We start from the raw sequence: 14,161 nt of genomic DNA on the forward strand, positions 1-14,161 counted from the left end.
TTAAAAAAATATTTTTAAAAAAAACAACAACATTTATGACTTGTCTTGCCCTCTTGCAAAGAACTTAGCAGCCCCGTTTGGCTTTTGAATTAATTTTATAATGAATGATTTTAGAGTGTTGTGTTGTGTTGTACTTTTGTACTGTTTTATTGTTGTTAGCTGCCCTGAGCCTGGCTTCGGCTGGGGAGGGCGGGATATAAATTATTATTATTATTATTATTATTATTATTATTATTATTATTATTATTTATTGTAGGAAGCTCTCCTCCTTGCCCAGGAGACTGAGAAACAGCTGAGCGAGAAGGAGGTCTGCAATGAGACCATGTTGGCCCTCTGGGAAGAATGCAAGCCCTGCTTGAAGCAGACCTGCATGAGATTCTACACACGGACGTGCCACAGCGGGGCCGGTCTGGTCGGCAGGCAGGTGAGCATGTCAGCTGGGTACCCCAGGAACCCACCTGGAGAACCGGGGCAACATCTGAAGCGGAAAGAAATATCTGGATGGGGCCAGGCGGGGCACTCAGGGGCGGGCATGGCAAGTCAGCCAGAGAAGGCTCTGTTCCTCGTCCTCCCTTGTTGCACCATGGGCCAGGGATCAGGACCTCAGGGGATGAATGGGGTCCCCAGGAGTGGGCATAGGGAAGAAAGTCCTTAAGGTATCCGGACTCTGCAAACTGTTTTGGGTTTTGAAGGGGAGAAGCAGCCTAGGGCTGGAGGTCCTGGTCGCCTTGCCCCCAAAGAATATTGAAGAGTTGGAAAAGGTTCGGAAAAGGGCACCCAGAATGATCTCACGGGGATGGAGCAGCTCCATAATAATAATAATAATAATAATAATAATAATAATAATATATTTATACCCCACCCATCTGGCTGGGTTTCCCCAGCCACTCTGGGCAGCTTCCAACAGGATAAAAGGTAAAGGTAAAGGTACCCCTGCCCGTACGGGCCAGTCTTGACAGACTCTGGGGTTGTGCGCCCATCTCACTTAAGAGGCCGAGGGCCAGCGCTGTCCGGAGACACTTCCGGGTCACGTGGCCAGCGTGACATCGCTGCTCTGGCCAGAGCCAGAGCCAGAGCCAGAGCCGCACACGGAAACGCCGTTTACCTTCCCGCTGGTAAGCGGTCCCTATTTATCTACTTGCACCCGGAGGTGCTTTCGAACTGCTAGGTTGGCAGGCGCTGGGACCGAGCAGCGGGAGCGCACCCCGCCGCAGGGATTCGAACCGCCGACCTTTCGATCGGCAAGCCCTAGGCGCTGAGGCTTTAATCCACAGCACCACCTGTGTTTAATATCCAATAGGATATTAAACATTAAAAGCTTCCCTAAACAGGACTGCCTTCAGATGTCTTCTAAAAGTCTGGTAGTTGTTCTTCTCTTTGACATCTGATGGGAGGGCGTTCCACAGGGTGGGTGCCACTGTTGTTTTTGCAGAGTCCCGAGCACAGCGGAAGGATGAGGAGTACGTGCCACATACTTTACATTACTTTATTTACACTTCAAAGCTGAGAGCTTACAAACAAGCATCTTGCCTCTGTGAGAGCAGAGAGGCAACTCCTCTCTCTTCGGAAGCACCGAGAGAACTGTGAAGAACAGGAAACCAGTGTACGTCACATCCAGTCTCCCTTTCCCGTGGGAAACTCCAACAGCACGCTGACTGTGGAATGTAAACATTGCCTCGTGACAAGCACTTCGCTGCACAGTGAAGAAAGCAGAAACCAACAGCCACCACCGAGAAGGCCCTCTGCCTGGTTCCCTGTAACTTGGCCTCTCGCAGTGAGGGAACCGCCAGAAGGCCCTCGGAGCTGGACCTCAGTGTCCAGGCTGAACGATGGAGGTGGAGACGCTCTTTCAGATATACTGGACCGAGGCCGTTTACGGCTTTAAAGGTCGGCACCAACCCTTTGAATTGTGCTCGGAAACGTACTGGGAGCCAGTGTAGGTCTTTCAAGACCGGTGTTATATGGTCTCAGCGGCTGCTCCCAGTCACCAGTCTAGTTGCCGCATTCTGGATTAGTTGTAGTTTCAGAGTCACCTTCAAAGGTAGCCCCACGTAGAGCGCACTGCCGTAGTCCAAGCGGGAGATAGCCAGAGCATGCACCACTCTGGCGAGACAGTCTGTGGGCAGATAGGGTCTCATCCTGCGTACCAGATGTAGCTGATAAACAGCTGTCCTGGACACAGAATGGACATGCACCTCCATGGACAGCTGTGAGTCCAGAATGACTCCCAGGCTGCGCACCTGGTCCTTCAGGGACACAGTTACCCCATTCAGGACCAGGGAGTCCCCCACACCTGCCCGTCCCCTGTCCCCCCAAAACAGTACTTCTGTATTGTCAGGATTCAATCTCGATCTGTTAGCCGCCATCCATCCATTATCTGGAAAGGCTGCAACATTGGGGACTTTTTATGCCGGGGCATGTGCAGAGTGCCCATCGCAATGCCAGCAGAGTGTTCCGAAAGAACATGGCAACACCAAACCGTTCTAGGAAGAGTCACTTGCTTTGCTGACAGTATAATGCAGTTTCACACAGTTGTAGATCCTTGCAGCATATAGATGATGTTCTGAAGCTTGCCACAACCACATCAGCATTTATACTGTATAATGTGCTGACTCGTTCTCACATGCTTGCTGACTCATTCTCACATGCTTAACTAGCTGCAGGTGCAGGATGAGGCACGGCCAAATTAAACAGCACACCAAAACCAGCCCTTTCTTGTCCCCTTTCTTCTGCGTGCATAAACCTACACTAACATTTTAATTTAAAGAAAAGGCGAGTACGAGGGGTCATGCCAGACGTTCATGAAATTATGCGCAGTGTGGAGAAAGGGGATCGAGAAAAGTTTTTCTTCCTCTCTCCTAGCACATTGAGTGAAGCTGAAAGTTGGAAGATTCGGGGCAGTGAAGAGAAAGGGCTTCTTAACATAGTTAAACTATGGAACTCATTGCCACAGGAGGTATAGAGGAGAACTAAACTGGGTTAGGAAAATTCATGGAGGAGTGGCTCCTAGTCAGGATGGCACTCAGAGGCAGCGATGCTTCTGAATCCCAGGTGCTGGAAAACCCAGGAGGGAGAGGGCTCTTGAGTTCGAATCCTGCTTGGGGGTTTCCCTTTGGGACATCTGATTGGCCACTTTGAGAACCAGAAAAGGCTGCTGGATCAAGCCAAGTGGCCTGTGGGAAACTGGCGAGCAGGATTCACGCATGAGAGCAATTCTGCGTTCCTAGAGGGTTTCCGCAACTGGTAAAAAGGCAAAGCGAGAGGTTCCAGCAGGCTCTTCATAGGTTCTTAGGCAGGGTCAGCAAACTTTTTCAGCAGAGGGTTAGGGTTATGAATGAATTCCTATGCCCCACAAATAACCCAGAGATGCATTTGAAATAAAAGGACACATTCTACTCATGTAAAAACACACTGATTCCCAGATCGTCTGTAGGCCAGATTTAGAAGGAGATTGGGCTGGATCTGGCCCCCAGGCCTTAGTTTGCCTACCCATGTTCTTAGGCATTGCTAAACCAGCTATGGGCAGCTACTGCCAGGACTCTCTGTAACGAAGTTTTAACTGGTCCAAAACACAGCCCACCATTTTCATCTCCCTGCTGCCCTATCACTTGGCGTTCCTGCTGGATTATCCTCCAAGATTTAGCTGATGGGGAACTGAGTTCCCTAACCGTAGGGACCCCTTTCCCCATCTTGTGGTATTATTATTATTATATTTTTAATGTAATGTAATGTAATGTAATGTAATAATTTAGTTTACTTTAGTTTAGTTTTTAATTTAATTTAATTTAATTTAATTCAATTTAATTAATATACCACTCTATACCTGGGGTCTCAGGGTGGTTCACAGAATAAAATTAAGGTATAAAACCACAACATATAATCAGAATAAAGACAACAACCCAATAACACCCCACCATAAAATAAACACATTTTAAAAGGGCATAGGATGCCAATCAGATCAACCAAAGGCCTGGTTAAAAAAGAATGTTTTTGCCTGGCGCCTAAAGGTGTATAATGAAGGTGCCAGGCGAATGTCCCTGGGGAGAGGATTCCACAGACGGAGCCACTGCAGAAAAGGCCCTGTTCTAAACTAATGCAAGATGTTCCTCCTTAGAGCTGATGGCCAGGGGCTGTGGTGCATTCGCTGCCCTTGTTCAGGATGGATGGACCCTCGTGGGTGCAGAGGGGCCCCTCTTGGTAGTTCCTCCGCCTCTGGGGGGCCCAGGGAGAGACAGCCTTCTCCATGGGGCTCCCTCCTCTTTGCCACCCTGACCTGTTCCTTTCGAGGGGAATGATTTTAGGAACCACCTTATTTTCATGGCTGTAAGCTGTTTTATGGGACACAGGTGGCGCTGTGGGTTAAACCACAGAGCCTAGGACTTGCCGATCAGAAGGTCAGCAGTTCGAATCCCTGTGACGGGGTGAGCTCCCATTGCTCGGTCCCTGCTCCTGCCAACCTAGCAGTTCAAAAGCATGTCAAAGTGCAAGTAGATAAATAGGTACCACTCCAGCGGGAAGCTAAACAGCGTTTCTGTGCGCTGCTCTGATTCGCCAGAAGCGGCTTAGTCATGCTGGCCACATGCTCCGAAGCTGTATGCCGGCTCCCTCGGCCGGTAAAGTGAGATGAGCGCCGCAACCCCAGAGTCGTTCGCAACTGGACCTAATGGTCAGGGGTCCCTTTACCTTTACCTTTAAAGGTGTATAATGAAAGTGCCAGGCGAACTTCCCTGGGGAGAACATTCTACAGATGGGGAGCCACTGCAGAGAAGGCCCCGCTCTCGTGTTGCCACCCTCTGGACCTATTGAGGAGGCGGCACACGAAGGAGGGCCTCAGAAGATGATATTGGGGGGTCTGGGTTGGTTCATTTGGGGAGGGGCGGTCCTGAGCCATTTCAGGCTTTTTAGGTGTAGAAGCTGAAAGGATGCTCAGGGTTTTTTGTCTGCTCTCACTGCCCCAGCTGGAGGACTTCCTCAACCACTCTTCGCCCTTCACGATCTGGGTCAACGGGGAGCGCATCGACTCCCTGAAGGACGCGGACGAAGACCAAGGGCAGCGGTTGGACGACTTGGAGGAACGCTACAGCCTGGTTGAGGGCGGCGTGGACGACCTCTTCCAAGAGAGCACCCAGGCCTACGGGCACCTCGCCCCCTTCTTCCAGTCGCCTTTCAGTGGCTTCCGGGACATGTTCTGGGGTCCCATCCGCAGCATCCGTCTCCCGGGGTCACGCCTGGCCCGGGACGTCTCCCCCTTCCCCTCCTTCCCAGGCCAGTACCGACCCCACCAGGACTTCCACCAGCTCTTCCAGTCGCTCCACCAGATGACCCAGCAGCTCATGGACGGGGTGCAGAAGGGGCCCTACGGCCAGTGGCCAGAAGGACGGCCAGGCCTTTCCCTGGGGAGGTTCCCGACAGGTGAGTGGAGATGGCGGGCAGGTGAGCAGGTCTGGCCTCCGACACCAGTCCAGAATTGCCTGCCTGCTGGGCAATCGATATAGGACATAATATAGATTTTAATAATAACAATAACAATAATACTTTATTTATACCCCGCCCACCTGGCTGGGTTTCCCCAGCTACTCTGGGCGGCTTCCAAAGTATTAAAATACAATGGTCTGTTAAACATTAAAAGCTTCCCTAAAGCCTTCAGATGTCTTCTAAAAGTCTGGTAGTTGTTCTCTTTGACATCTGATGGGAGAACATTCCACAGGGCAGGTGCCACCACCGAGAAGGCCCTATGCCTGGTTCCCTGTAAGCTCACTTCTCGCAGGGAGTGAACCGCCAGAAGGGCCTCGGAGCTGGACCCTGGTGTCCGGGCAGAATGATGGAGGTGGAGACGCTCCTTCAGGTATACAGGACTGAGGCCGTTTAGGGCTTTCAAGGTCAGCACCAACACTTTGAATTGTGCTCGGAAACATACTGGGTGTAATTGTTAATTTAACCTCTGGGAAAAACTTTGGAGAAGCGATTAGAAGTTTACAGCATGTTATTCCCTGAGGTAGAACTACTTGAAAATGATTTACAGATGGTATTTAACTCCGAGTAGGCAACGCGGGTGGCGCTGTGGGTTAAACCACAAAGCTTAGGACTTGCCGATCAGAAGGTTGGCGGTTCGAATCCCCGCGACGGGGTGAGCTCCCGTTGCTCAGTCCCAGCTCCTGCCAACCCAACAGTTCGAAAGCACGTCAAAGTGCAAGTAGATAAATAGGTACCACTCTGGCGGGAAGGTAAACGGCGTTTCCGTGTGCTGCTCTGGTTCGCCAGAAGCGGCTTAGCCTGCTGGCCACATGACCCGGAAGCTGTACGCCGGCTCCCTTGGCCAATAAAGCGAGATGAGCGCCGCAACCTCAGAGCCGGCCACAACTGGACCTAATGGTCAGGGGTCCCTTTACCTTTACTAGGCTTGCTTAAATGTATAAGACTGAATCAGATGCAAAGAGGCAGAGGGAATGTTCTTTCATATGTGGTGGACTTGTAAAAGGGTAAGAGAGTATTGGGAAATGATCCATAATGAATTGGAAAAAGCACTCCCCCCCCCAAAAAAAAAAACACACACACCCCAAAGTCCTTTTTGTTGGGGATAATGGAGTGAAGAAGAATGTGTAGTCCCCAGCCCAGATCAGAATTGGGACCTGTGCTTTTTGATTTTTTTGCAAATTATCTAGAGGTGGTTAGAACCAAAAAGGGTTGCCAAGAGCTGCAAAAGGAGTGAATGGGTGGCAAAACAGGAAATGCTATTAGATGTTGACAAATGTAAACTGATGCATGTCGGAGGGGGGAAAAATCTTAATTTCACACATGCACTCATGGGGTCTGAACTGATGAACCAGGAACGAGACCTTGAGGTTGGAGTGGATGGTTTTTTGAGGAGGTTGACCCAGCGTGTGGCAAACACCATGCTAGGAATCCATCGGAAAGGAACTGGAAATGAAACTGCCAGTATCGTGATGTCAATGGGGTCCATGTAGCTCAATATTGCCTGCACAGACTGGTAGCAGTTATACCCGGTATCAGGCAGGAGATACGCCCAGCTCCAGCGGGGATTGAACCTGGGCCCTTCTGCTTGCATGGCAGCTGCTCTGGTGCTGAGCACCCAAGCCCCCTTTTCCCATTAGAATGGGGGGGGGGAGGAAAGAATTACGATACTTGCCGTTCCCCTTGGCTTTAATGGATGATGCCAGTTTGTGTCTCAGGTGCATCAGGGAGGGACTAGAAGCCCCCGCCATTAGAGTCACCGTCTCTCTCCTTCTCTGCCAGGGGCCCCCAGTCCTGCGGACGACCGCCTGGTGTGCCGCGAGATCCGCCGCAATTCTGCCGGCTGCCTGAAGATGAAGGAGAGGTGCGAGAAATGCCAGGCCATCTTGGACGTCGGTGAGTCGGTCAAGGCTGCCTCTTGATTCATGAAAACAACTTCCCTTTGGGGGGGGGCAGTTTTCCCTTTTTGGCATGGAGCAAAAGTTGTCCATCTCTCCTTCAGTTTTCTTGTTGTTGTTGAGTCGTTTAGTCTTGTCCTCCTCTTCGTGACCCCCTGGACCAGAGCACGCCAGGCTGTCTCCTACTGCCTCCCGCAGTTTGGTCAAACTCATGCTGGTAGCTTTGACAACATTGTCCAACCATCTCGTCCTCTGTCGTCCCCTTCTCCTTGTGCCCTCCATCTTTCCCAACATCAGGGTCTTTTCCAGGGAGTCTTCTTTTCTCATGAGGTGGCCAAATGATTGGAGCCTCAGCTTCAGGATCTGTCCTTCCAGTGAGCACTTAGGGCTGATTTCCTTCAGAATGGAGAGGTTGGATCTTCTTGCAGTCCATGGGACTCTCAAGAGTCTCCTCCAGCATCATAATTCAAAAGCATCCATTCTTTGGCGATCAGCCTTCTTTATGGTCCAGCTCTCACTTCCATACATCACTAGTGGGAAAACCATAGCTTGAACTATACGGACCTTTGTTGGCAATGTCTCTGCTTTTTAAGATGCTGTCAAGGTTTGTCATTGCTTTTCTCCCAAGAAGCAGGCGTCTTTTAATTTTGTGACTGCTGTCACCATCTGCAGTGATCATGGAGCCCAAGAAAGTAAAATCTCTCACTGCCTCCATTTCTTCCCCTTCTATTTGCCAGGAGGTGATGGGCCCAGTGGCCATGATCTTCGTTTTTTGATGTTGAGCTTCAGACCATATTTTGCGCTCTCCTCTTTCACCCTCATTAAAAGGTTCTTTAATTCCTCCTCACTTTCTGCCATCAAGGTTGTGTCATCTGCATATCTGAGGTTGTTGATATTTCTTCCGGCAATCTTAATTCCGGCTTGGGATTCATCCAGCCCAGCCTTTCGCATGATGAATTCTGCATATAAGTTAAATAAGCAGGGAGACAATATACAGCCTTGCCGTATTCCTTTTCCAATTTTGAACCAATCAGTTGTTCCATATCCAGTCCTAACTGTAGCTTCTTGTCCCACATAGAGATTTCTCAGGAGACAGATGAGGTGATCAGGCACTCCCATTTCTTTAAGAACTTGCCATAGTTTACTGTGGTCGACACAGTCAAAGGCTTTTGCATAGCCAATGAAGCAGATTTCTTACAGAGTTTTCTTACAGTTTTCTTACAGAGCCTGAATTTTGGGGTCAGGAGCTGCAATGGGTTTGGAGTAATTTTGCAGGAGATGGGCCACTTAGTTCTTCCTGCCTGGATTGCCCAGTTCTGGGTGCCAAAGATGGGGAGGGTCTATGCCATCATAAAATCACAAAAGCTAGAAGGGACAATGAGGGTTGTTTAGTCCAACCCCCTAAAATGCAGGAATCTTTTGCCCAAAGTGGGGCTCAAATCCATGACCCCAAGATAAAGTATCTCCTGCTTTACTGACCGAGCGTTTTGCTCTGGATCAATTGCTTTTGGAAATTATATTTCATTGACAATTCCTTATTGTTTCACCGGGGGCGGGGGTATCTAGTAAAAAAAGACACATTTATTGCGGTACAGCTTGATTTCATATCCTTTACAAATAAGGAGGCATGTGGGCAATTGGTCATTTCCGCTTGCGCTAAAGTATGGGTTTCATGAAAATAAAGTCAACGAGACACAATAAACCCATGCTCTTTTATTTTATCATATTTTATTCTGATTGTCTCTCTGTTCATATGATGTGCACATGATAAGAGGGCAAGGGAATTAAGATGAACATTTTTGTTTGATCCAGCTAATGTATTGGTAATTACTGCGGTGTTTTTCTTTTCCAAATATTTGGAATATTCTCAAACATATTCTGCTGTACTCCTGTTCCATGCATAACGAGGCTGCATAATACTTCTTTTCCTGGCATATTTTTTCTCTCTCCTATTTTCTTTCTGTAATTTTTTTCTTTTCTTATACAGTGGATGCTCGGGTTGCGAATGTGATCCTTGCGGGAGTCACGTTCGCAACCCGCAGCGTTCACAACCTGCAGCGATTCAGTGCTTCTGTGCATGTGCAAGGTGTGATTCTGCGCATGCGCGAGTGCCAAAACCCAGAAGTAACCCATTCCGGTACTTCCAGGTTTCGGCGCGTCTGTAACCTGAAAACACGCATCTAAAGCATCTGTAACCCAAGGAATGTCTGTAATTTTAAAATATCAGTAAAAATTATATGGGGGGAAAAGATGGGGTGTTTTGCTCTGGATCGATCGCTTTCCAGAATGATCTTTGATCAAAGATTCTGTGCTCTACAATTTTATGATTCTCTGATTCCCTCGACCTTTGCTTCCCTGCCTCCAAACCTCCTCCAGATTGTTCCCAGACAGACCCGGAGCAGACCCTGCTGAGAGAGCGTTTTGAGGACGCCCTTCGACTGGCGGAGCGCTTTACCCGGAGATACGACGAAATCCTCAAGGCTTTCCAGGAGGAGATGCTCAACACCACGAGTCTCCTGGACCAGCTCAACCAGCAGTTTGGCTGGGTGTCCCGCCTGGCCAACGTCACGCGGAATAGCGACAAAGTTCTGCAGGTCACCATGGTGGGTATCTCCTTGCCCCTGTGCCTAGTCGGCCCATAATGCTCTGCCATGCTTTGGTCAGCCTAACTATGGTTTGTTTGCATGTGTGGATGCAGCCAAGCACACTGACCATGGTTTGTTTTCTACCAGCAAACCATAGTTTGTTGCCTTACGGACCATGGTTTAACAGTGGTTTGGCATTATGTCCGAACACAAAAACCTTGCTAGGCCATGGTTGTTTTTTTTTTTGTTGTTGTTGTTAGTTGTGGTTGTTTGTTGTTGTTGTAATTTACAGTGGACGCTCGGGTTGCGAATAGGATCCGTGCAGGATGCACGTACGCAACCCACAGCGTTCGCAACCCGTGTCTGCGCACACGTGGGTTGTGATTCAGCGCTTCTGTGCATACGCAAAGCAAGATTTAGCGCTTCTGCACATGCGCGACCGCCGAAACATGGAAGTAATCCATTCCACAACCCAAAAGTTGTGGCTTTTGTTAATCTTTAGGTAGATTTTTGGGTCAGGAAACAGAGTTCACATATAGGTGGTAAAATGCCTGCCTTTCCTTTTACTGCCGATTTATGACCTCTGGGGTTTGCTAAATGCATTCCTCCTGGGTTCCTGTTTTATTTAGCCTAAACATGTATGCATGCTCAAAATAGGAAATAGTTCTTTGTAGTTAAGAAGCTTTCTCTGATCGGACTTTGTCCCCACGTGGGGATTTTCTGAAATGCTCAGGGGAAATCTGATTGGTTCTTACAAACGCTTTTTAAAAGTTCTTTTGTTAATAAGAACGACCTGGGCCAGGGAGTGGGATGGGCACTTTCTCCCAGCGTCTTGCTGGTCAAGCCCCTTGTCTATTGTATTAATTGGCGTCCAGTCCTTCCTTTGCCTTCAGAACGCAACACCGGTCACAGCTGGGAGAATCCAGTGTGCCGCAAGAACTGCCTTCTGAATCGCTTGCATGTGCTAAGAGCCATTGATCTGCTTTCCCCCCTCTTCTTCAAGGTGGCGACCAAAACTTCTGACCCTGAGGACCCAGCCCAGCCGTCGGACACACAGGTGACCGTCCAGCTCTTTGACTCTGAGCCGCTGACCCTGTTGGTGCCGGGGGACCTGGAAGTGAAAGACCCCCGATTCATGGACCTGGTGACCAAGCAGGCCATCCGCCAGTTCAAGGCCAACGAAGTGTAAGTGTGTCCAGAGGGTGGTGTGGCTCAGTAGCTAGAGCCATCAGCTTTGCAGGGGAAAGGTTCTAGGTTCAAAATGCGGTGGCACTTCTAGGTAGGACTGGGGGAGAGACTCTGCCTGAAACCCCAGACAGCCATGGCTGCCAATCCGTGTAGACCAGGGTTTCCCAAACATCTTGTTTTTTTGGACTACAACTCCCATCATCCTGAGCTAGCAGGGGATGATGGGAATTGTAGTCCAGAAATAGCTGGAGAGAGTGCATTGTGGAGTAGATCTGGTCCCATTTTTTAAGCAGGGGTTTGATGGCCACCAGGGATGGATGCTTTTAGCTGAGATTCCTTTCTTGCAGGGGGTTAGACTAGATGACCCCGGGGTGTCCCTCCCATCTCGTGATTCATTATTCTTATCCCCCTACAGGTACAATTCCCAGAGTTCCCTGTGAATGATTGATTGCTAAAGCACTCTTTTGGCCACATTCACACCATATCTTTAAAGCACTATTTAGTTTATAAAAACTGCTTGATTTAAAATGAGAAAAAGACCGCAAAGTGGTTTTTAAAAAAAGATTAAAAAATTATTGACAGAAATTTCAGACTTTTGAAAAGTTAAAATAACAGTAGACCAAACAACAGATTAACTAGATACCATTTTAAACAGCAATAGCTTCTCAGAAAAAATTCTGGGGAGCTGTAGTTTTCAGGGTGCCGAGATCCTTATTCCCCCTGCAGAGCTACAATTCTCAGAGCGATTTATGGCTTAACCATCCTTCCTTCTCCACGGCGAACTCTGGAAATTGTAGCTCTGCACGCCTTGAGAAAACTACAGTTCCCAGGGTTCTTTGGGGCCAGCCGTGACTGTTTAAAGCGGTTCCATAGCGGCTCTTTGGGCTCTACCATTCAGGACCGTGGGAGGGGGGTCTCATGTGGGATTGGAGTTCGCTCACTGGCGTGTTCCATCACGTGACACTCCTCCTTGCACCCAGTCCGAAGGGGTCCAGCCCAGACACAGGGCTACTTAACTTTTTTTTTGGGGGGGGGGGAACTGAGCCCCTTGAGCTTTAGCCTAGGCAGATGGCGCAGGCTCCCCCAAGAGGCCATGCCTCAAATTGGGGGCTCCAAACGGTGTGCCCCCCTCTCAGAAACGAACTGGGCTCCAGTTCTTATGGAGCTTCCAAGGCTAGGGGCAGTCTATCTGGGTTCCTAGCTTCCCAGGGGTATTTGGCCGCTGTATCTGGCTATTCACCGTATTTTTCGCTCCGTAAGACACACCCGACCATAAGACGTACCTAGTTTTTAGAGGAGGAAAGGGGGAAAGCCCCGTTTTTTGAGGATCAGCTCAAAGTTGTTGAGCTTATTTTGCAAAGGGAAAAAATCCTGTTTTTATGGGGTTCAACTCACAGTTCTGCAGCTTCTTTAGGAAAGGAAAGGGAGCCATTTCTACAGTTTCCAGACAGATAATCTAATCAGCCAGTCCCATGTCTCTGGGAAACAAACAGCCTTCGTCTGCAGAACATTCAATCATGGAGCCCTGGGCAAGGGGCCAGAAAGGCATAGCTGTCAACTGCCCCTTATTTGGCGGGAAACTCCCTTATCCCAGCGCCATGTCCTGCTGCTGTCCCTTATTGATGATGCCCCTTAAATTTCCCGGGTTTCACGCTCACCTGGCTTGGGAGGGAAGCAGCGGCTTGGGGCCCTCCGCTTCGAGAGAGCGCGCGCGCACAAGCTGCCGTGTCTCCATCTCTCCCTTTTCTCCCTCAGGGGCGCATTGTGATGAGATGGGTGGCAGCGGGCGGGCAGGCGGCCCCTCTCTTGCAGGACTTCCGCCACACTGCCAGGGGAAGCTGGGGGTGGCAGCAGCTGAGGAGGTGGCCTGAGGGAGGAGGAAGAGGAGGGGATGGGGAGGGACGCAGAAGGGCGGTGCTTCAGCAGCCGTGGCGGAGCCACAACCGCCTCATGCCAGGCTCGTGGGCAGCATGGGCGAGTCTCTCTCCCTCCCTCCCTCCCTCTCTCTCGGGCGGGGAAGGGCCGATGGAACTCCTCACACCAGGACGACTGCAGCCCCGATGTGCTGCTTAGCATCCCCTCCAACCAGTGCAGCATCTTAACGTAGTGATTTCCCCCTCTGCATCCCTTTCATAACTCTATTTTTATAAATCATTTGTCCATCCATAGTTCAAATTTTTACACCAAGTTTCCTGTCAATCCTACCAATGTATGTAACTCTTTACAATAGCTTTTCAACTAAATTATAAACTTTCCCCATTCTTTATGAAAGAGGTCCTCTTCCTGGTTTCTAATTCTGCCTGTAAGCTGTGCCATCTCGACGTCGTTCATCAGTTTTGTCTGCCCCTGTTCTTTGGTCGGAGTTGTAGACCCTTAGGATCATCTAGTCCAACTCCCTGCAAAACAGAGTCAGTCGCAGCAAAAGCAGCATGGTTCCATGAGTGCCGGATTTCTGTATAAGCTAAGCCAAAATCCCTTATTTTGGCTGCTGATCCCTTATTTTCAAGGCTGCTGGTCCCTTATTTTCAAATCTGTAAGTTGACAGCTATGCAGAAAGGGAGCCAGCGATCAACCACAAATTCGTTCTATAAGATGCACAGACGTTTCCCCTTACTGTTTAGGAGGAAAAAGGTGCGTCTTATGGAGCGAAAAATACGGTGGTTCTTCCGCAACAAATAACTTTCTCTTTCCCCCTTCTCTCCCCCCCTTTCAACAGGGAGTAGCTTTGCCTCCCCTCCCCACCCCGCCGGCCCCCCCTGGATCTCAGGCCACGACAAGGGAGAGAGAGAGAAGCCATAGCCTTCTGCCGTTCCTGCTGCCAATGCTCTCTTAGCGCGCCTCAGAGGACCTTCGCCCGCCAAGCGCTGTCCGTCTGTCTTAGTAGTTTACACTGTACCGCCTGCCCTGTTTTTGCTGCTGGGTCTTTGCCGATCCGAACCCGAAATAAAAGATTATATTAGGCCCAACGCTCTGGAACGCATTGGTGCTGTGTGTATTTCCTCTTGGTTTGGTTTTGTA

At 49.5% G+C, this 14,161-nt stretch overlaps 1 protein-coding gene and 1 long non-coding RNA gene across 3 annotated transcripts in view; one reads left to right on the top strand and one right to left on the bottom strand.

The window, feature by feature from the left end:
• CLU (clusterin) overlaps positions 1-14,109 on the top strand; it is a 40,930-nt gene extending 26,821 nt beyond the window's left edge. Inside the window, exons 4-9 of one of the 2 annotated variants that reach the window (XM_079968836.1) lie at positions 257-424; positions 4,959-5,412; positions 7,255-7,368; positions 9,747-9,973; positions 10,959-11,146; positions 13,867-14,109. In XM_079968836.1, the coding sequence (XP_079824962.1) occupies positions 257-424; positions 4,959-5,412; positions 7,255-7,368; positions 9,747-9,973; positions 10,959-11,144 (1,149 nt within the window). In that variant the 3' untranslated portion in view covers positions 11,145-11,146; positions 13,867-14,109. Of the gene's footprint in view, positions 1-256; positions 425-4,958; positions 5,413-7,254; positions 7,369-9,746; positions 9,974-10,958; positions 11,147-13,859 lie in introns of both variants that reach the window. The other variant, XM_079968835.1, reaches the window with a different exon arrangement.
• LOC307212073 overlaps positions 1-14,161 on the bottom strand; it is a 198,262-nt gene that overhangs the window by 109,255 nt on the left and 74,846 nt on the right. The gene's annotated exons all lie outside the window — the stretch shown is intronic.

This window comes from Podarcis cretensis, assembly GCF_951804945.1.
Source record: "Podarcis cretensis genome assembly, chromosome: 3".
NCBI classification, from domain to species: domain Eukaryota; kingdom Metazoa; phylum Chordata; class Lepidosauria; order Squamata; family Lacertidae; genus Podarcis; species Podarcis cretensis.